Source organism: Gopherus flavomarginatus, chromosome 7, assembly GCF_025201925.1.
Source record: "Gopherus flavomarginatus isolate rGopFla2 chromosome 7, rGopFla2.mat.asm, whole genome shotgun sequence".
Lineage (NCBI taxonomy): Eukaryota > Metazoa > Chordata > Testudines > Testudinidae > Gopherus > Gopherus flavomarginatus.
Genome location: NC_066623.1, coordinates 106,652,135 through 106,673,741, shown reverse-complemented (window position 1 = coordinate 106,673,741; position 21,607 = coordinate 106,652,135). Strand labels below are relative to the sequence as shown.

The window sequence follows — 21,607 nt, the reverse complement described above, 5'->3', positions numbered from 1 at the left end:
GGGTTGGACTCAATGACCTTTCAAGGTCCCTTCCAGTTCTAGGAGACTGGTATATCTCCAATTTTTTTTTATTTTTTTTTAAACATTTCGTTACAAGCAGTGACTGAAGAAAATACTTTAACACAAGCCAATTCTAGAACTATACCTGTGTTAGTGGTGCTTTGGCAGGTAAAATGCCTACAGGAGACGAGGACTGATGAGAATCTTTAGCAAATGTTGACAATGGGATCAACTGCACTGCTCCTGGAACACTGACAGTTTTTCTCTTGGACGGTGGCACCAAAGCTGAAGGCAAGGACATTGGCACTGGTTCCTTTTCCAAAGCACAGTACACCAAGAACATGGCCTGAACATGAAAACAAGAAGAGATGGTCACAGCATTAACCAGGGTTGTAATATTTATCCTGACTTTAAGAAGTGACCTACAGTAGTGACACCATCTAAAATTTAACAATCTTTTCAAAAGAATGAAGCAGCCTATAACTCAGAAGTGCCAGTTATCTAGCACATTCTGGGATATATTTTATAATAAGGTTCTCAAGGATCATTTGGTCTACCCCTCTTGGGTTTTGCTTTTCATATTCCTATCCTCTCTTGCCAGTTTCAGGGGGTGGTCAAAGCCCCAGCGTCACCTCACTGTTAGAGCAGCAACTCAGCAGTTTATTCCCTTTCCTAGGTTTTCTTCAGCAGTGATGAAAAGCAGCAACCACCTACTTAAACTTAGTAACTACTTCAACAAACCAGGAAAGGAAGGATAGCTTTGAGGTTAAAGCATTGGACTGTGTGAAAGATCTGAAGATCTGGGTTCTGTTCCTGGCTCTGCCACAGGATCTTTGAGAGACCTTTGGAGAAGTCACTTAATCTCTCTGTGCCTTTGTTTCTGATGTCTGAAATGGAGATAACCATGTATCCCTACCTCTCATGGATAAATTCATTAACGTATGAAGCATTCATTCCACGGGAATGAGCACCATGGAAAAGCCTATGAATAATCAAGTATAACCAGCAGGCTCAATGTTTTTATTAGAAGTGTATTTAAAACACAAGAGTCTATCAAGGTAAATTTACATTAAAAAGACATGAAATGCTTTCTGAACATTAGCCAAAGAGGCAGGGCCCAGTTATGGGTTCTCCTGCCCCTTAACTGAATATGCATCCCATCCCAAGGGAGAGCAGCACACATCTCCTTCCAAAATATCAAGCCCCAAGCAGTCCTCCTTATTCTAGAAGAGAAATATTTGATAAATCCTAATTAGGTAGTATCCTTTGACAGTCATTTCTCTTTCTCCCCAAACCCTCTCAAACTGGAGTTTATCTTTCTGTTCTCTCTGGCTTGCCACATTAAACATTAGCCTTCGAAGACTCCTTTCAAGTTCACTGCCAAGTAAACAAATCCCACACTGCAGGAGTTTAACACCTTTTAGATTAGTTTCAGAAGGTTGGGTTTGCATATTAGGAAACAATTTCAGTAGTTAAATCCCAGGCCAAGAGCACAAATTTGACAATGGAACAGAGCCAAGAGAGGCTCCACATAGCCTGGGCTCCAAGTTAAATCTCTGCAGCTGGCAGATGTGGGCCAATCAGCATCCCTCCCACTACAAATGGCCAATGGGTGCCAGACACTCCAATGGCGGGGGGGATAGGGGGAGAGCTAGCTGGCTTCCTCAGCAAGTGTCTCCCTCCTTTGCTGCTGAGGAGGTCCCCCTTCACTGCCAGCCCCTTCAGCATCCCCCACTTGTTGAGGCATTTGTTCATATTCACTAGTCCCTTCCAGTAATCATTCCACTTACCAGTTCTAACCTTGATTGTGGGGTTATGCTTTAGGAAGGTTAAGATCTTAGAAAGGGTCATTTTTTAAGATGTACTAGTTCACAAAATGTTACAGACTATCCATTATGTTAATTATTTGCTTCACTTGCCTAGTATGTTATATTCACTCCTCAATTTCATGAATCAACTGTTTTAGCACTCAGTTAAAGGTGTGAAAATTACAGCACATACATATATAGAAGTTATAATTATGGCAAAGATGAATACTCCACAGGTGAGTTATCGCAGTGTACATGAAATTATGTCCACAACTACAGTTAACTAGAGATTTGAAGAGCTGATTTTAGAAGAATTTGAAACAAGTGACAGTATAGGTGAAAACTGATGGAACAGTCACAAGTAGAATATTTTGTGGGTTCCTTCTTCTACCAGAACGATATTCCAATTTCTATCCCCTTAAATCTGCCTAAATACCCATGTTTACATGTTATATTGGCAGTTTCAGCCTCACCCTTAGAATGTTGATTCTTGTCAATAAGAAGAGAGAACGGTGTTTTCCCTAATGGCATTTTTTCCCCAAGAAATATAAAAGTTTTCATTTTGAAGTCACTGCTAAACTTTCAATATTTGACACTATATTATGGAGTCAGTTTCTAGAAGCCCAAATTAAAGACAAGCTCTTGGCATATCTACCTACTAGTTTCCTTTATACAGTTCTGAAAGGTTCCAGAGTAGCAGCCGTGTTAGTCTGTATCCTCAAAAAGAACAGGAGTACTTGTGGCACCTTAGAGACTAACAAATTTCTCTTAGGTGCCACAAGTACTCCTGTTCTTTTTACAGTTCTGAAAGTTTACCTCATTTTTCAAAAGGCTTACACAGAGGAATGAGTTTTAAAATATTGTATTAATAAACGCATATATCTGAACCTTTGTACTATTAATACTATTCATTTCTCTAACTGAAAAACAAACACTTCCTCCACCCTGATTACATGGTTCTTTCCTCTCCATTTGACCTAAGTGCTGAACACACACCCTTGACTAATTCAACATCGGTGCAAGACTACAACAGGTTTTACTTACTCTTAGAATTAAAATGAGAGTGAGCTTCTTTTTAATCTCATTTGTATCCATGTAAATTCAACTTTTCAACTACTGAAGTGAAACTAAAAACTTATGCAGAACCAAAAGACTGGCCCCAAAACAGTGGGAGATGAAAAATGAGCAATATGAAGAGTCAGTGTTTTATGCTCTTTTATATCAGTTTTTCCAGTTGCTGAATTTGGTCACCGAATATCAATGCAGAATACATTTTTGAATTCAAGAATGGTGTTGTTGATCGCATATCTACCTTGAGAGCACTACTCCTCACCTCAAGTGCCAGTATTAGGATATTTGGTTGGACCTGTAAAACAATTTTTCCGTATCTCTGCTCCTAAATGGAATCAATTTCTGTCCAGTATGTACAGAGCCAATACAAGAATATGGGGAGGGTTAAAATAATTCTGTGCTTGCTATCACATTTCAAGATTGCTAGATCCTACCCCACTGGCCTCCCAAGGAAAACCTCTCTTTTTATTCATTTGAAGTAGCAGCATTTAATATCATATGCCATGAAAGACTGGTCTAATGAAAAGAAAACAGGAATTCACAAAAGTGTTTGAGTTACATACAAGTCTGAAAAAGATAAATCTGATAAGGATTTCTTGCTGTGACAAGTATGTGTACCTACTGGTGAAAGTTACAATACATAAAAAACCCACCATATATAAAATTCTCTCTCCAAACAGAACTACAGAAATCCTAGACAAGAAAAACGACCTGGAATGAGACTCCAACACCTTCCACAAGAGAAGGGAGCACTTTATGTTCAAATGGTTTCTATCCAAAGAAGGGAAGCTATGCTTGAACTCCAGCAGGGATGCAACGTCCTTTGAAAAGAACATTCAAAAGAGCCCTTTGAAATAGACCAACAACCTTGTACGCTCACATGATAACTGAAGGGAACTCTGTCTCGTGATTTGTAGACTAAAAAAAGCTATATTTTTAATTAATGGGTACATGTACTAGATTTATGAATATGACCAAACATCTTAAATGCTTAAACCTTTAGCAGTTCACTCTCACAAGTGATTCCTATACAAAAAGAGGACACTGACCTGGCAGGTGCGGGAGGCAGAAGAGCAAAAATAGTACAAACAATGGAAACTGATGGGAATTTAGACTGCCACGGTGGCACGAACTAGGATAATGAACAGGGCCGCCCAGAGGATTCAGGGTGTCTGGGGCAAAGTGAGGGAGCTGCGGCACTTGTACTCACCTGGCAGTGATCCAGGTCTTCGTCAGCATTTCGGTGGCAGGGGGCCCTTCAGTTGCTCGGCGTTTTTGGCAGCATTGATGGGCCCCCCGCCGCCAAAATGCCAGCTGAAATTCCGGACCGCCGCTGGGCCAGAGGTCGCAGGGCCCCTGTGGGGCCTGGGGAAAATTGCCCAGCTTGTCCCCCGCCCCTCCCCACCTCCCAGGTGGCCCTGATAATGAACAAAAAAGGAGAAGTGAATGAACAGATATGGAGTCTTAACCTAGCGCTTCCAATGCTTGGCTTTTGTTATTAGGTTTGCAGACTTATGAAACTAAATGAAACAATGTACTTACAACTGCAAATTCATCTCGATCCAACATTCCATCATGGTCAATGTCACTTAGTTCCCAAACCTAAGAGAACCAAAATATACAGGTGATTGGCAACCAACCCCCATACATGCAGTATCAAACAGCAGAATCAAAACTTCTATCTGGTTTCAGATTTTAATAATACTCATCAACCCTCTCAAAACAGGAGGGACCACAGGACATTGAAATTTTCCCTCAGCACTAGTTTTCAGTTAGCCATGTGCATTTGGATTAAATTGTATAAGAAAGCTATTTTCTGAAGGTGCAGAGAAACAGTAGGATAACATCATTCTCCTTCAAATTAAATGTTAAAATATACATAATGAAGTGGTACAATACATTAAAAGGGAGACTAATGTGGCAATTTTACAGAATAACTGCAAAGATATCCTTTGAAACAAAATACACATTTATCAGTTTGTTTTACAGTAAGGTAACTGTACCTTTTTAGAGGCAGGGGAAAAGCTACATGCGAAAAAATCTGAAGTGTTTTACATATATACAATTAAATAAATAATCTCTAAATACAATACCTCTGGAGTAAGGCTGCAAGTCTGTCAGGGAGGTCACAGATTCCACTACTTTTGTGGTGGCTGGTGCTTGCTTAGGGGCTTCCCGAGCTGGGCAGTCCATGGGCCAGCAGCAGTTTGGGTGCGTGGGAGAGGGCTCAGAGCGGGGGGGAGGTACGGGCGGTGCTTACCTCAGGGTGGGGGGGCTCCCTAGCTACCACTGGGCAAGGCCCTTCAGCTCCTAGGCAGTGGGGGGTTGGGGGGGGAAGCTCTGCACCACACACTGCTGGCGCCCACAGGCCCTGCCCCTGAAGCGCTCATTTGCTACTGTTCCTGGCCAATGGGAGCTGCGGCAGCCAGCGTTTGTGGCAGGAGCAGCGCATTGGAGCCCCCGGCCCCTCTGCCGCTTAGGAATGTAAAGCCGAGTAGGGAGCCGCAGCCAGCCCCACCAACCCTCCCCTGACCACCGGCGGGGCCCCACTCCCGGGAAGCAATGGTCCTGGCCGGCCCTCTTCCCAAAGCACCGGTGGGGTCTGGGCCTCCTCCCCCAGTACCCACAGCCCCCCGGGGTCCCCTCCGCCCCAGGCATGGCCCCACACCCAAGTTTTAATCACAGCTAGTTTTTGTAAGAGTCACGGACAGGTCATGATTTTTTGTTTACTGCCCATGACTTTTACTAAAAATACCCATGACTAAAATGTATCCTTACTCATCAGTTGCATTTTTATTACTCAAGATATTAAACCTGAATACCCAGACATTTCTCTAATTAGTACAGTTATCTTTATTATTAAAAAAAAATCAAGTCAGTAGCCCACTAATTTTAGTTGGAATGATATTCTTACTCTTCCTAGGACATCCACCGGCAGTTTGGAGTTTAGCAGCACAGGTTTCACCTTATCTCCTGACAACAATCCATTCACAGGACTCAGACTGTCAAAGATAGCATCATATTTGGCCTTTTCTTCCAGCTGAGAGAGTAAAAGATAAACAGATTTATTATATTGATAATGGGAACACTTTTAGAACAAAGCACACATAACCCAAGAGAACCACAAGTACTGTACAGGTAAGTAACCATTTATTCAAGTGCTTGTGCATGTATTATCCCACTCTAGGTGCATCCCAACCAGTGCTCCTATGGTGGTGGGAACTCTGAGTCTACTTTAACAGAGACTGAAGGACTCTTTCCAAAATTAGCATCTCTTCTGGGTGCTTCAACAACTGTGTAATGTTGTGCAAACGTGCATATGGTCTAGAGGTACTGCTCTGCAAATGTCTCTGACTGGAACACTTCTCAAGAAAGCCTCAGAGGTAGCTTGGGCACTGATAGAATGCGCAGTAATTTGTGGTGGTGGTGGTGTTTGAGGTCATAATAAGTCCTAATATATGAGGAGATCCCATGAGAAAGTTTGTAGTGTTGCCGTCGGTCCTCTCATTTTTTCTGCATATGCTAGAGAGAGTCTTGCAGAGGACCTAAAAGTCTTTAGTTCTATTAACACAGAATGAAAGACCTCTACAGACATCTGAAGTGCATAGTTTCTCTTTATCCCTGTGACTGAGATTTTGGAAAGAAACTCAGTAGATGTATCACTTGATTTAGAAGAAATTATACCACCTTTGACAGGAATTTTAGATGAGGTCTTAAGGAAACATTATAGAACATTGTGTTAGGGGGTCCCCCCACCAAAGCTTGTCGCTCTCCCAGTGGATGGGACTACTATGGATAAGCTATTCTAGCTGATAAAAGAGCAGAAGGCTAAAAGCTCAAAATGTAGTGATTTAAAACCTGAAAAGGGGAAAGAAAAAACAAACAAACAGGTGAATGAACCCAAGAGTAAACTAGTGCTTTAATGGTGGATAAACCCTCACATCCTTTATAAAACCTCTCAACCATAGAGTGGGAAAACACAGACTGCCTTTGTATAGGTGGGTGAATGGTAGCGATGGCTGCCAGGTGAACTTTTATCTAGCTCAGAAAAATGCCTGATTCTTCTAAAACGTTCTGAATCTGCAATGTGGATGGAGACAACTGATGATGGTGTGCCCGGATGGGTAACCAGTCTGTCTAGCGGAATGCTTCCTGCTGCTGATTAACATATTTTTAACTGCTTGAGAACACACTCTCTGATAGTAGCCACTCTACATCCATGCCTTTGCGTGGAGAATGCACAGGTTGAGGTGTGGGAACCTGGCCGTAATGCTGTGATATGTCCTGGTTAACATGCAAGGTAACTGGAAGTTGAATCAATAAGCTTCACGTATCTGAGGACCAGTACTGTCTCAGCCAGGCCAGGACTAGGAGAATCATCCTGGCTTGTTCTTGCTTTAGCTTTCTGATAATCCTGGAAATCATTTGGAGCAGAGGATACATGTATAGAAGCTCCAATTCCTTTCCATAGGGGAGCAGGAATGCATCCATCACAGAATTCAGGTTCTGACCAGCCCTGAAACAGAAGCAGCTGCATTTCTTCTTGTTTCTCCAAAGCAGCACCACCTCCTCACACAAGAGATTTGACACTGCTCCACGCTGTTAGTTGAAGTAACACACTGTGGTCATACTGTCCATTATCTTTCAAGATATAGTGCTCATGACAGACAGCAGAAAGACTTGGGATACATGAATTATAGCCCTCAGTTCCAAGACATGTATAAGGCTGATTCTGGAGACCATGAGTCTATACTTCATCTAGGTGCGCTCAGCCAGCTGATAGCGGATATGTCCATCACTAAAGTTTCTCACAGGAAGAGAGTGAAGGTGGGGTAGAGCAAGTAAAATACCCCCTTTGCAGACGCTTTCCAGACTCACGCACCAGCTTAACGTTAGGATTTGAGCAGGTATGTGAATCAGCCTGTCCAGAAGATGCTTGCTTGGGTGATACGTGGACTTCAATCAGCTTTGCTGGGACCGCAGGCAAACTCAGACCCATGTGGAAAGCCATTTGTCTAAGCAAGGTGAGGCAGGATCTCGTTGTCAGGTGAGCCTAGCCTAATGCACAGGGTTAAAATGGAACAGAACCTTTCTTAAGGTGGACAGGCAGTTCATGTTGTCGAGCCAACTCCAATGAACTCAATTCTCTGAAATGGAGACAATGTTGGGCAGCCAGTCCAAGCCATTGCCCATGCTATCCCTGGTTAGGTAGAGCTAACACATCTATCCACCCAAGATGGGCAGCACGCTCCCAGATGCGGTGCAGATGTACCCTTATATCTAAGATAGGCCTCAGACACCCCATCTTTTTGGCGATGAGGAAGCTACAGGAATAAAATAACCTTTTCCTGTGCTGTGGACAGACCTCCTCTAGAGCTCTTAGATCAAGAGGAGATTGTACCTCTTGAAGCAGTATATTTTTGTGAGAGAGATGCGGAAGATGGATAGAGCTTAAGGCATTGACTGAAAATGAATGATGTATCCAATTCCAGTGTCTAGAACACAACGATCTGAAATTAAGGCATTCCAGACATTGCAGAAATGGTACAACTGATTTCCAAAGGTAGAAGATGAGTCAGGAAGATCCGTTGTGAGTGGGACGCTGCTACAACTCTCAACATACCTTAACAGCCCATGGGATGTCGGCTGATGCTGTTCCACTGATTAGTAATGGGCTACCAGTATCAGTCTAATGGAAAACAGATCAAACAAAAAATATATTACTTGCAAAGGGAAAACTGAGTTTCAAGACTTTTCCACTCATCTGAATGGGCCCTGCAATCCATAATCACATTTTAAATCAATCAACTAATGAAGGAACAATAATTTAGAAGAAGAAATTCAAAGTGGCATGTTCTCTTCATACTCAAAGTAACATTAAAGCCCGCCTTAATGTATAGCTGTACCATATTCCTTCAATGAAAAAGAAACAGATTTTAATCATCTCTACTTCTAACAATCCAAAGAAAAATAAATAGTAAAACTGGACTGTTACACACCTTGTGGGTTATAAGCAGTACAAATCTCACTTTTTAATTTTTGATGTAGTTGATGCTCATGAAAATGAGGGAATAGCAGCACCAGAGTTGGCCACAGTGTGACCAGATGCCATGGAAGCTTTCCCACTCAGTCTTCTAAGTGCAACTTCATGGTCGCCTTCAACATCCTTGTCTGAGGATTTTTTAAAACTAGAAAAAGTTCAACGGCAATGCTAACAAAAATTATTCACTATGGTCTAAATTAACATTTTCTCTTGTGACCCACGCAGGATTTTAACCCAAATCTCCAGCAGAGCTAGACTAATGTACTCACTGTTGCACAAAAAGTCCATTTTTCAATTTTTCAATAGCACTAAGATTGCCCAGTGAAGATGCTGCATATAAAACACTAAACCTTCCCAACTATTAGCTTAAAGTACTTAAGGTTACTGAGCTGATACTTTTTAAAAACAAATAAATAATAAAAAAAGATCTTACAAATCTAGGTGGAGGAACAGGCAAATTAAGACTACTCAGGGAAACGTCCAATCCATTCTGTGCACAGGCCACTAGTCGCAAAGCCACAAAAAACTCCTATGGAGGAAAAACATAAAATTTTTAAAGGATTTACTATACAAAAGTAATTTAAAAACTCAACTGAAGAGCTGACAATTTACAATTCTTCTACACTGGCACATTTCTTAACAGGATTCATCTTGTTAAACTAATACTTATTATTAAGCTTTAATTTATTTCAAATGACTTACAGTAACATTAAAAATAACCAATCATTACACATTAACAACTCTAGAAAACCTTAACACTTTATTGAAAGGTCTGCCAAAATATTTAACGGTGCAGCAAGGAAGGAATGCTCTACTGAATGAAGCTCTGGTCACCAAGATAAGAGAGTTTTAGTGCATTCATGCCGAGAGAGATAACAAGGACTAATTTTTTACACTATATATTCTTGGAAATGGGAGGTACAACAATATCTTCAGAAATACCTTAATAGCCTCAAAAAGGGCTCAAACAACATAGCAATCGATCTTGAGGGGCAACACACAGCCTTAACAGATTAAGCTATGAGGCAGGAAGGTGGGACAAGTGTTCTCAGATGAAAATATTGTCCTCCATAAGCCGTTCTCTTTCCATGCCTTGGTCTCTGCCTGTTTATCACCATATATTTACTGGATTGGAGGACCATCTCGTATTGTCAGATATAATTTCAAATTTAAGAGACATTTGCTTGAAGATTTATTCAGTATGTGTCAGTTGATTCTTTAACATTACTAAGGGCAGGCTACACTTAAAATGCTGCAGCCACCCTTCAGCAACCAATCATCCTTTCCTGTGGAGCTGTGCTACTACCACCAACATGATCTTTGAGAAGCCCCTAGAGGCTAATGATAGGCCGAAGGGGAGCACTCTGTATTGGAAGTGATCCTGGCCAAGAATAAAGCAGAAAACCATTTGTGGGATGGGTGGATAACAATGTGGAAATATGGACATTGAAAGTTGAGTGCTGAGAACCAATCCCCTTTCTCTAGTGATACAATTATCACTACAAGTGTCATCATTTTGAATTTCTGTGCCTTCACATAGGTGTTGAGTAGTCTCAGGTTTAGGATGGGTCTCCAACCTCCACTCTCTTTTGGTACCAGGAAGCACATTGAATAAAACATCTTCCCTCTGTGCAGCATGGGGACTGGTTGTACAGCTCCCAAGCGTAAGAGAGAGAGAGTCTATTTCTTGATAAAGCCTGCTCTTGTGACAGGGGTCCTCCTGAAGAGGGATGGGGAAGGGGTGTTAATTGGTGGAAGTGAAGTAAAGAGGATGGTGTAACCTGTGGAGATCTCCAAAACCCAGTTGTCCATAGTAATTAACTCCCAGGCTCATGTGAAATAATGGAGGTAGTCAACTAAGGGAGGAAGGCTGGTGAATCAATGCAGCAGAAGAGGATGAGGATGAGGAGTTCAAACCCTTGACCAATCGGTCAAAATTACTTCTTGGAGGTAGACTGCAGTAAGGCTGAGAAAAGGACTGTTTCCTTCTCTGAAATCTCTGTCTTCTCTAGTGTGGCTCATATGACCTCTGGCAGGCGGGGAATTGGATGGGGTGGGATCTCTGGGCCATCTGAGACTTGCTGAGTTTTCTCTTGTAGGTGGGAGTATAGATACCAAGTGAATGCAAGGTCGCTCTAGAGTCGTTTGATGTTTGCAGGGACTAGTCTGTGCTATGCGCAAATTCAGACCTATCAAAAGGAAGGTCCTCAACTGTACTCTGAACCTCCTTCAGGAATCCAGAGAGCTGGAGCCAGGAGGCTCTTTTTGTCACCACCACTGTAGCAACTGAACAAGCAGAAATATCAGCGATGTCACAGGAGGCTTGTAGTGATGTCCTGGCAAGAAGTTGGCCCTCCATTATAATTACCTGGAACTGTTCTCTGTGTTGTACTGGAAGAGGGTCAACAAATGAGGTCAGCTTGGTGTAGTTTCTATGGTTGTACTTTGCCATCAAGGCCTGACAATTGGCAATTCTAAATTGTAGGGAGACTGAGGAGTAAGGTTTTCTCCCTAGTAAATCCAGGCACTTGTGGTCTTTGTCACGAGGTATGGATTTAGCATGGTGCTGCCTACCACTACCAAGGAGTTAGGGGAAGGATGGGAAAATAAAAACTGATTCCTTTGCTAGGACATACTACTTTTTATCTGCTCTTTTGCATGTAGGCATAATAAAAGCTGGGGTGTGCTTCACTAACAAGCAAGGCTTATACAGGTTGAGGAGGGTGAGTGGAGGAGGTTGAACAGCTTATGATGAGGTTCTAACCAGCTTGAGAGGAATCTGCAATACTCTTGACCAGGTCCTGGAAAATGTTTAAAAGAAACTGCTGGAGTTGGAGTGGGAGGCATGACTGCTTCATCAAGAGATGAAGAGGAGATATTGGCCATAGAGGAGATCCTTTCACTGGCTCTAGCCTCCTGGAGGGAGTAGGTGATGTCTCTCTATGGCGGGTGGCACTTAATGCTCTAGAAAATTGTTAGTAACAAGCCACCCAATATGGCCAGGGAGGAGGTGCATAGGGCATGGGAGGAGGCACCCAAGAGTACTCACACCAGCAAGGCATTGGTGGTAAATGTGGGCTATGAACAATTGCAGCTTCAGCAGAGGTGTGTGGGAAAGGACTTCTCTAGGAGTGAGGAGGAGAGCCTTGAACTGACATCTGGGAGACAGAGGCAAGGTCATCATCAGAATCCTCTTCCTCAAGTTCACTCAGGAATGGTGGAGCACCAGGAGAGGTCTAAGGTAATAGCTGGTATTGGGCAAAGGTCAGACAAGCTAGATGTTCTCGGTACCAACAGCATTTTGGAGCTCAGAAGCAGAGAATCAGATGTCTCAGATACAGCCAGGTCCCAGGGAAAATGGAATTCCTGCTGTACCGCGAGGGTAATCAGTACTGAAGCTGAAGTCTGAGGTGAAGTAGTTGTGGCTGAGGCTGGCTATGGCCTATGTATGGTACCACAGGGATTGGGAGCTCAGAGGGAAGCGCAGTTGCTGACAGTACCGAAGGTCTTGTGTGCTCCAAGGGAGGCATGATAGGAGCCCGAGTGGGCTTCTTCAGTACCGAGGAAGAGCTCTTCTTGTCACCTTGATCCAATAACAGTCCAGATGGTCTCTGGTCCCATGGCTTTGTCACCTTGCAGTCTAGCTGTGCCTTGGATAAGGAAGCTCAACAGTACCCGATTGTAGTGCCAGGGTGGCTGAGGAAACTGATGACCTCAGCTTTTTAGAGATGGGTGCTCTATCTGGTGAATGCATGGTATGTTCTTTCAAGGGCTTATGAGAGGACTCCAGTCTTCCTCTTAGATGCCCTAGAACTGTGGGGCTCCGAGGCAGCAGCTTGTGTGGGGACTGACAAACTGGGAGGAGGGGTGTGGGAGGCGGGGTGGTGTCGGGGCCCTTGGCCAGGCTTGGAGGCCAGATGTAGAGAGCTCTCCACCATGAGAAGGTAGAGCTTTCTCTATATTTTTTCTGGCTCTTGATTTCAATGCCAGACAAAAAGTTGCAATTCTGGAGGAACACGCAGTTCTCCAACATAAGAGATACAGTGTGAGTGTCTGTCACGGACCAGAACTGCTTTCCAGCAAGACAGGCAGCGCTTGAAGCCAGGAGAACCAGGCATTATATTTCAGTAAGTAGAAACAATCTAAATACTACGTAGAGAAAATGAAACTTTTTTTTAAAGAAAGAAGCTGTATCACAAGTATTTACAAACTATGGAAAGCTAGTACTAACACTACTACCAACCATCAGTAAAAGAAAAAAATAGAGTTGAGGAAATCACAGCAGGACAACTGCTAAAGCTCCGTCTCAGGCTGAGAAGGAACTGAGGGTGGTTAGCCCCCATAGAGCTATGTAACAACGGGAGGGGGCACAAGAATGACTGATTACCATGCATGTGTGGGCCAAATGGATACTGCTATGAGAAATTTCTGCTCAAAGGCGTAGGGGGCACTAGCACACTGAGAAAAAAGCAACCACAGAGACACTGACCGAAGAACTAAGTTCTTCCTGAGTATAGCATCACAGTTTTCAATGTATTATATTGTATAGTGACACTGAGGCCAAGTAGGAATGGTGAAATCAACACCAGTGAATTGTGTTTTTCATATTCATTGTGGGTGACATTCAAACTAGAAATACGAGCTTTTTTGTTGGAAGAGTTAGGTTTAAAAATCATTGATCCTTGTTTCTAACAAAACAAACTACTGCATTCCTAAGGAAATTCTGTATTTCGCTGAAGTCTAGTTTTTCAAAAATCTGTTTGCTAATATTTTAAACAAGACATTTATCATCCAAACAAACTTATTCCCTTAAAGAAACAATTAAAATAATCCTACCTGTTTGTTCAGGATACCTTTGCCATCTGTATCAGCTAAATCCCAAATCTAATTAAAAAAGAATTTTAAAAAGTTTTATAGTTGTGCCAGAAAAAATGTTGCTAACTGACAAATCCTCATCCTACTTAGACAGGGAATGCAACCTAAGCATAAATCTCTAATCCTAGGACTGCAAATTCTTCATAATAATGACTCATTTATGTTGACAAATGTAAATACTCTTATAATTTTATGCAACTAACAGTTAAATTGAAGAGCAGACATCAGAGATAATGAAACTTGAATCCATTAGCTAACTGGATTTGTCCAATTTTCAAAGAACACCAAGCAAGCCAGCGAAAGAGAGAGTGTTAAGGAGTATTTGGCCCAATGTGTTTCATTCTTCAGCTTTTGCTTGTTTTACATTACTTCAATAATTTTACTTCACTTTCCACACAATCTGCTAATCATGCCTAATTATTTCTTATTAAATACACAAAGGAAACAGAACCCAGTAATTTACCATTAAACCTTTAACGTACCTTTGTACACAAGGTATACGCTTCAAGGCAAAAAAAATCCCTTTTGGACACCACATTAGTGCAAGGGGTATTGTATGTTTTATTTATATTGCCATAACAAATTTCCCTAAAAAACCCAACAATTTTAAGTCTTGGAAGATTAAAAAGCAACTGGGGATCCAAGAATCGCATTCCTTATTCTTTGAAAGAGCAAAGCTGAAAATCAAACTTGGGAAGCCCACAAAGCAGCACAGAGAAATACATTAAGGTCACTGAGCTCAATATTTTAAAATAAATGTAAATATAAAGTTTTACAATCTGTTACAGTCTACAAATTAAATGTTTAAAACAAACTCATAGTTCAATTTATTTACTCAACCACATGACAATTTTTAGGCTAGCTGCAAATTTGTTAATAGTTTAGAAATCATGGAATTAATGCCACTGTTCTGTCCTCATTTTTCATGTATTATAGAAAGTTTTGATCAGTTATAGTTTAAGGAAAAGAAAAGTCACATTTTATAATTAAAGTGCCTGCACAACTTACCTAATACAATTCTATGATATAGGTTTGTATCTAGTATAAAATGCACTTTAGAGTTCCAAATGACCAAAATGTCCTTAGAATATATATTTTCTACCATTTAAAATAAAGTACCTGGGCTCTGTCATTTACTGGCTATAATGGTCACAGGTAACATACTATATAGGAAGTGCAGAGCACCCTCAGAGTGCTTAGTACTTTATAGGATCAAACCCTAATCCTCATAGCATAACCTGCACAGTAAGTACAATACTATTTATCCACAGAGGTTGTATCAGTGATTTTAAGGTACTTTGGATGAGAGGTGCAATATATAAAAGCAAATTATGTATATAAAATGATACTATAAAATATATATACACACTAGTATTTCAATTCGGAGAGGAAACTGACAACAGCAAAAGGCAGCTTAATTGAAGGCGTAATATTACTCATCACATAAGTAATACCTTTCCAAGTATTAAGTCTGTCAGCCCAGATTTTTTCAAGAAAGCAGCAGCATCAGAAGCCACCACTCTTCCAGTGTTACCAGAATCAACCTGCAAAAGATACCATCACAGGTTAGCGCCCTGAGTTGCTGCAACATACACCTGCCTCACCATTAGGCTACCAGGGAAGAGAGCATATATTTTTTATTCTAAAGTGACTAAGTTCTCTCCAGTGTATTTCAACAGCTTCCTTTCAAAATGAATGCATTTTACATTAGAACTGATACATTTTAAACTGAGTGCTAAAATGAATCCATTATTTCACTGTCAAGGCCCGAGAGGTTAACATTTTAGGCTAAGTTTATGCACACTTCGTACTTAAGAGTTAATACTAAGGACTTAAATATTATTACACTCGTTTTTATTTATGATCATACATACATTTTGTAATCTGTTTAATACTAAGACTTACAGAGAAGATCTGAGAAATAATTTATCACAATGCTTCTACTATAGTCTATTAAAACTATATTTTGAGAGAGAGAGAGAGAGAGAGAGACAGACAGACAGACAAGCAGGGTAAAAAGGTACTAGACTTCATTCCAAGAACTTAACCACACAACAGATTCAGTTTTATCATATTCAACATAAAAAGGAACAGTCAGACAGGAATTAGAATACTGAATGTTTAAAATCAAATGGCTAACATGAAGCTTTCATTACATTTAAGATACACAGAGAACTCAACTCAGCTCTCCTTTAGTTCCAGGTTAGCAACCTAACCACTAGATCACCTTTCCTCTCACAGTTTATTTTAAATATAGATTGAATTAATTCTAGTCAGAAATGAAGGAAGATAGTAACATGCATCCAATATGAAATACTTCATTCATTTGTTTTACAAATAAAAGCTTTAAGAGTAGCATTCAAGTTTTCTGTCATTGATTATGGTTGTGTTTTAAAGTCTCCAGCAGAAGGTATGGGATTTCAAGTATACATCTGAGTAATACTCAAAGAAGAAATTGTACAGTAGAAATCTTATTTGGGTCAGACCACGACCTGAATCTGTTCTTATCAGTTCTTCCTAATTGTAGATTTTCTCCTTTAGAAACTATGCCTACAAAATATCTGGTTTCTATGTACATACAGGAATCCTCATAGAGTAGTTCAGAGTTCATTATTAATAAGCCCTGGACAAGTCTGCAATGGTCAACTGGTCTTCGGCCATCCTGGCTTTTAGAGTTAGCCTTTTCCTCTCCTGGAGGAAACTGAGGTAATTTGTACATCCAGCAAGTCAATGATAATTTTGACAATACACTGAGGTACAGGACTGCATTCTTTCACATTTACAGAGAGGTTCCTAGGACAGGATGTCACCTAATCTCCTGAGGGAGCAAAATGTCATAGCTATATATCAGATTGTAAAGAATAAACTGAAAGCAATGTGCTACTTTACTACTTTGCAGAAACTCACAAACACATGAAATTATAGATGCCTGGTTACAAAAATTCAAGTTGAAAAGGTTAAAATTTCCTTTTGTTTGATCTGTGACAAGACAATTATTGATGTTCTTTTGACGGATGCATATTTTTGTGAGGCTGGGCAGATGCCAGCTTATGCCAAGGCCCATGGGCCTCAATGAACACTGACAAATGCAGAGCTGGAAACTAGTCTGGCTCACCTGCACATTAGTATTGTTAAAAATGATATCAGAATTATAGGAATGTGTTTAGACTTTATGAAATGTTTGTAGGATTCTGCATTTATTAAATGTAACTTATAATATCTGTACCCCATTTTTATAAAGGTAATATTTGAAGTGTTCGCTCTGTAACCATAAAAGTGTTTGCTAAACCTGTAAAACACCGCAGTCAGGGGAGAAGCATGACCAAATGTGAAATACTAGCTTGTCACAAGAAATGTCATCTACTCCCCAACAAAAGAAGGCATATAGACACCAACCAAACCATTGCAGAACACATCAGTGGACAAAGACTTCACTGATTGCTTCCCCACATCCATGAAGAGGACATGTGCAAAAGCACTCATCCAATCATAACTTGAACACTAGAGGGAGTGCATAAAAATCCCTGTCAAGGAGAAATCATCATCATTATGCTGACTGGATTTTGGAGAGGGCAACATTTCCAAGCACAAGCGAGGGATTCCCCAAGCTGCTTATCCCTAAAAAAACATATAGAGCTTGCATATTACAGCAGCTTCTATTACCTTTTGCAACCTAGGGCTAACTCATTTGTATGTGTGTGTTTGCCTGCTTTAATCTTGTCAACACTTCCTTTTTTCTAGGTTATCACAGGACTGGCTATAAGTGTTATCTTTGGTAAGAGACTACAGTACAACCAACATGCAGTCAGTGACAGATCCTTTGGGACTGGGAGTAACCTGAATATTAGTGAGATTTTTGGTGAAAGGGGCCATCTACTACAAAGAAAGGCTGCAAAAACAACAACTTCACGTTCTTTATCACGGATAGTAATGCCCTGAAATTCTACAGGATTTGACAGCTATTACAAGCATTACAAAGGACAGAGCAAAACAAATATAACTGAGGACACTTTGGCCTGCAGCCAGTCTTTAAAGACAAAGACTGATCGGAAGCTGTTCAAATAAAATATGAAAATGGAAAATTGAAGAATGGTGAGTGATGGAATTCAATTAATGTCCCAAATTTAACTTGCCCAATACTTTAAAAGATAATCCCAGAAGCAGAGAAGGCATTTAATAATCCTAAAGAAAGGCTTTTTTAAATCCATTGTTTAGTTGATCAATGAAGTGTAATGTTCACTAAACATTATGATTTGTAGCTCTCTCTGGAATAAATTGAGAATGGTTAGTGAGAAGTGATGCTACAGATAGGGTTTTTTAAGCAAACTATTGAACTTTCTCTAGTATGTTCTTGCTTATATTGGTAAATATCTATAGTCTTTTGGATTTTCTTTTAAACCAAGAGTATGATTACACTGTCTTGCAAACAGAAATTGCACAATTCTCCCTGTTCAAGGAAGTAACAGAACATTTGAGGTATTCAGAGCACTAGACACTCCTGAAGACCGTTCTAGAATTCACTGACAAAAGCTTTGATAAAAAAGCCCTGGATAGCTGTCTTTTGGAAGGTACGTGGGAGCAGGTTCACCTTCATCTGTTGATATTTCCACTTCTAGTGGTACTTTTTGTTCTCTAGCAATCAGCAGGATTTTTAGAGTATGCAAAAAAACAAACAAGCAAACAAACAACTACTGTGATTTAGTAAGAGTCCGAAAGTGAATAAAGTTTTTAGCAGAACTTTAAATAGCTTCTCACTTTATAATCAGTATTTTTTATTTCTTACAATAGTGGGTTCAACAGTCAGGGATTTAGTAGGATGGTATAACATTTGCAAGCTTATGGCTGCCTCTCTCCCCCCCCCCGGCCCCCCCACCTTTTTTTTTTAAGTATGCTGGGCAAATCAGCGAGCTCCTTATAATTTACATGCAACTGTATTGTCAAACACAGCCCCATTTTATACCCAATGGGTCCTATCTGTAACCTAATCTAGTCGTTTTGGCATCCATTCAGGAAAGTGCTTATTGGATCAGTGTTTTTCCACTTTTAGGGAAACCCCAGAGCCATATTGAGTCAGCAGTGTCTATTTTTAAATCTTCAACTTTATCCTCTAGGAAGGCGACTTTCTGAGGAGCTGCAGACAGGTGGCTGTTATTTGAGCTGATTCCAACACTGCTACTTTTTTGTTCCCCGATGTTAGCTTATTCTGAAATCAGCCTTTCCTTTCAGTTAGTTGGTCGACAAACAACTGAAGAAACTTGAAGACTGAAAACTTACTATTTGTTATAGCGGTCAAGTTTAAGGCAGTTTCCTATATGATCCTGGTGGCCAGATTGCTGGGACTTGCTGGCTGCATGGCTCAGCTGTCTTGACCATCTTCCCTGATTTGCTCTCCCTGTTTTCGAGTTGAGAGTCCTGAGAGCAAGTTTACCAAAGCTGTCTTCAATAATATTAAAAAGGAATTTTTTAGATTTAGAAAGGTACAGCTCATTTAAATTAGTTAGAACGCAGAAATTAGTACTTGAAAGCGGATCTTAAAAAAAAAAAATTCAGCTGGGCGCTCAGAGACATTGCTTAAATATTACGCTGAATCACATTACTTTATGGATTTGGTTAAAAAAATTTACTTTCTAAATTTCAAAGTTACATCTCACTAATGGGAGCCATTTGCCCTGAACACTTGTGAGAACAAGTTCAGTGAGGGATTCCCATGCAAGATTCCTAATGTGAATCTCAGAACAGCTGCTGGTTTCACAGATCTAAAAAGCATTTTTGGATTCTTCTATCACTAATGCCAAAGTAAACCCCTCAAGGAAGCCAAAATACAATAGGTACTGTATGTCATGAAGTAGCTTTATATACCGTAATCATATTTAAGAGATCCGAAATTCAATAACTCAGACTATGATCAACAGAAGCTATCCAATTACAGTATTATCTTCCATATTGTATTAGTTTCCATTTGGAATGGATTTTCCTATTAACTTATTGTTGGATCTCTATAGCTCTGTATCAACGTAATTAATCTTTTGTAAGTAATGCTTAAAATATATTTACACAAATTGAATTAAGAGAAAAGAAGTCAGATAGCTGTATTTTAGAGGATACACTGATCAAAGCCAGGATGAAGGAAAAGGAAAAGGAAAAGAAAAGAGAAAAGAAAAAAAGAGAAGAAACAAGAGAAAAACACGCTAGAAAATTATTTTGATTTCAGTTATATACATTCTTGAAAAATACCTTAGATCTAATATTATGAAATTAGGTAACCTCCATACTATTACTGAACCAAGGTTATAGACCATATTCATTTCACAACTCATGCTACATAGGATGAAATCTTTTTTCCTGGAGGTTTCCTTAGCACTGTGATAGTATTAAATGTTTGAGGAAAAGTAAATGATGACCTTGTTTTCAACTCAGCTGAGTCCTCTCAACTACTGCTACTATGATATGTAAGGCTAAAGGATAATCTATCAGCACCAAATGAGAAAGACAAAATGAGGACTGGGGAATGCTAGACATCACTTAAAAAAAAAAAAAAGCAACGCTCACATCAATCCTACAAACTTAGTTGCATTTGACATTATTTTCTGAACTTAATCTTTCAAGTAAATGCATTCCACCATTATTCTTGGTGACAATGACATAAAAACCTGTTGGACCGAGCCAGTAAGCAGGTGTGCCAGGACAGCAACCTGCCTGACAGTGATGTCACATTTGAAGGTTCCCCTGTCTTTGACTTGCCAGGAAGTTTATGAGTAGGGGCTGGTGCTCTACCCAACCATATCATGCCAAAGATGTTGTAGTTAAATTTGATCAGATATGCATGAGTGACTCAGCCAGGAATTATAGATATATGCATGGTGGAGGTGTGCCCAGCTCTCATAGTGAATATGGGGTAGTTTGATTTGTTGCTCTGCACGTATCTCAAGAACGGGGTGGAGGAGGAGGACAGGGTAGAATCTGAAGCAACTCTTCCACATTAGGCAAAAGACTAACAATATTCAGGTTCTTAATGTATGCTCCTCTGGCTTCACTTGAAGAGCTGTCTCTGAAGTCCAGGACATTAGGCAGTTTCCCAAATTTTCAGTTTGTGCTTCTGAACATGTGACGAATCATTAAGAAATTCATCTTCATCCATGAGCTTACAAATAAAGCATTCAATCTTGATACCATTTAACAGCACAGTCTTAGTAAATCAGCTGACTGTACTGCAGAAAGTCTGTCAGTCAGGTTATTCAGTATAGCCTAAGTTTAAAAACTGAGAAGAGAGAATAATTATGCTGTTTGCATCTGGACTCAAATGTAATGTCCCCACTTCAGAGGGAGATCCATTCAAGCATGTCCACCTGATCTCCAAGCCCCAGGACAAAAACTAGGAAATCCACTTCTCAGATTCTTGCTTGAGCTGTTGTTGGGCTTGATGTTAAAATCAACATAAAAGTTTCCCATGTCAATGTAACACATGCAGACAATGACTCTTGTCTTGCTTAGGGCCTCATGCGTTCCATGACATTGGATTCTTGCAAGTAACATCAAATTCTCCTAAGTACCATGACTCAACTCATATAGATGTACACATATTGGATTTGTCCCTCAATACAGGGCCGACAAGGGGAGTATGACTCAGCTATGACAAAGATGTGATCCTCATCTCCTTAAAGTTGACGTCAGGGTCCATCCTTGCTCCTGTCAACGTGGTGAACCTCTTTCCCTTTAATGGCCAACCTCTGACTATTGGATCCAAAATACAGAGTCTGGGGGGAAAGTACAGTAGTGGAGACCCATCCCCCAACCCAAGGGAGAGGAAGGT

At 40.4% G+C, this 21,607-nt stretch overlaps 1 protein-coding gene across 7 annotated transcripts in view; it reads right to left on the bottom strand.

The window, feature by feature from the left end:
• The window catches only part of EPS15 (epidermal growth factor receptor pathway substrate 15), a 100,143-nt gene that overhangs the window by 63,206 nt on the left and 15,330 nt on the right, over positions 1-21,607 (bottom strand). For all 7 annotated transcript variants that reach the window (XM_050961662.1, XM_050961655.1, XM_050961660.1 and 4 more), the window contains exons 3-9: positions 15,252-15,341; positions 13,759-13,806; positions 9,356-9,451; positions 8,503-8,568; positions 5,794-5,919; positions 4,422-4,481; positions 146-346 (exon numbers count right to left, since the gene is read on the bottom strand). In XM_050961662.1, the coding sequence (XP_050817619.1) occupies positions 146-346; positions 4,422-4,481; positions 5,794-5,919; positions 8,503-8,568; positions 9,356-9,451; positions 13,759-13,806; positions 15,252-15,341 (687 nt within the window). The remainder of the gene's footprint in view (positions 1-145; positions 347-4,421; positions 4,482-5,793; positions 5,920-8,502; positions 8,569-9,355; positions 9,452-13,758; positions 13,807-15,251; positions 15,342-21,607) is intronic.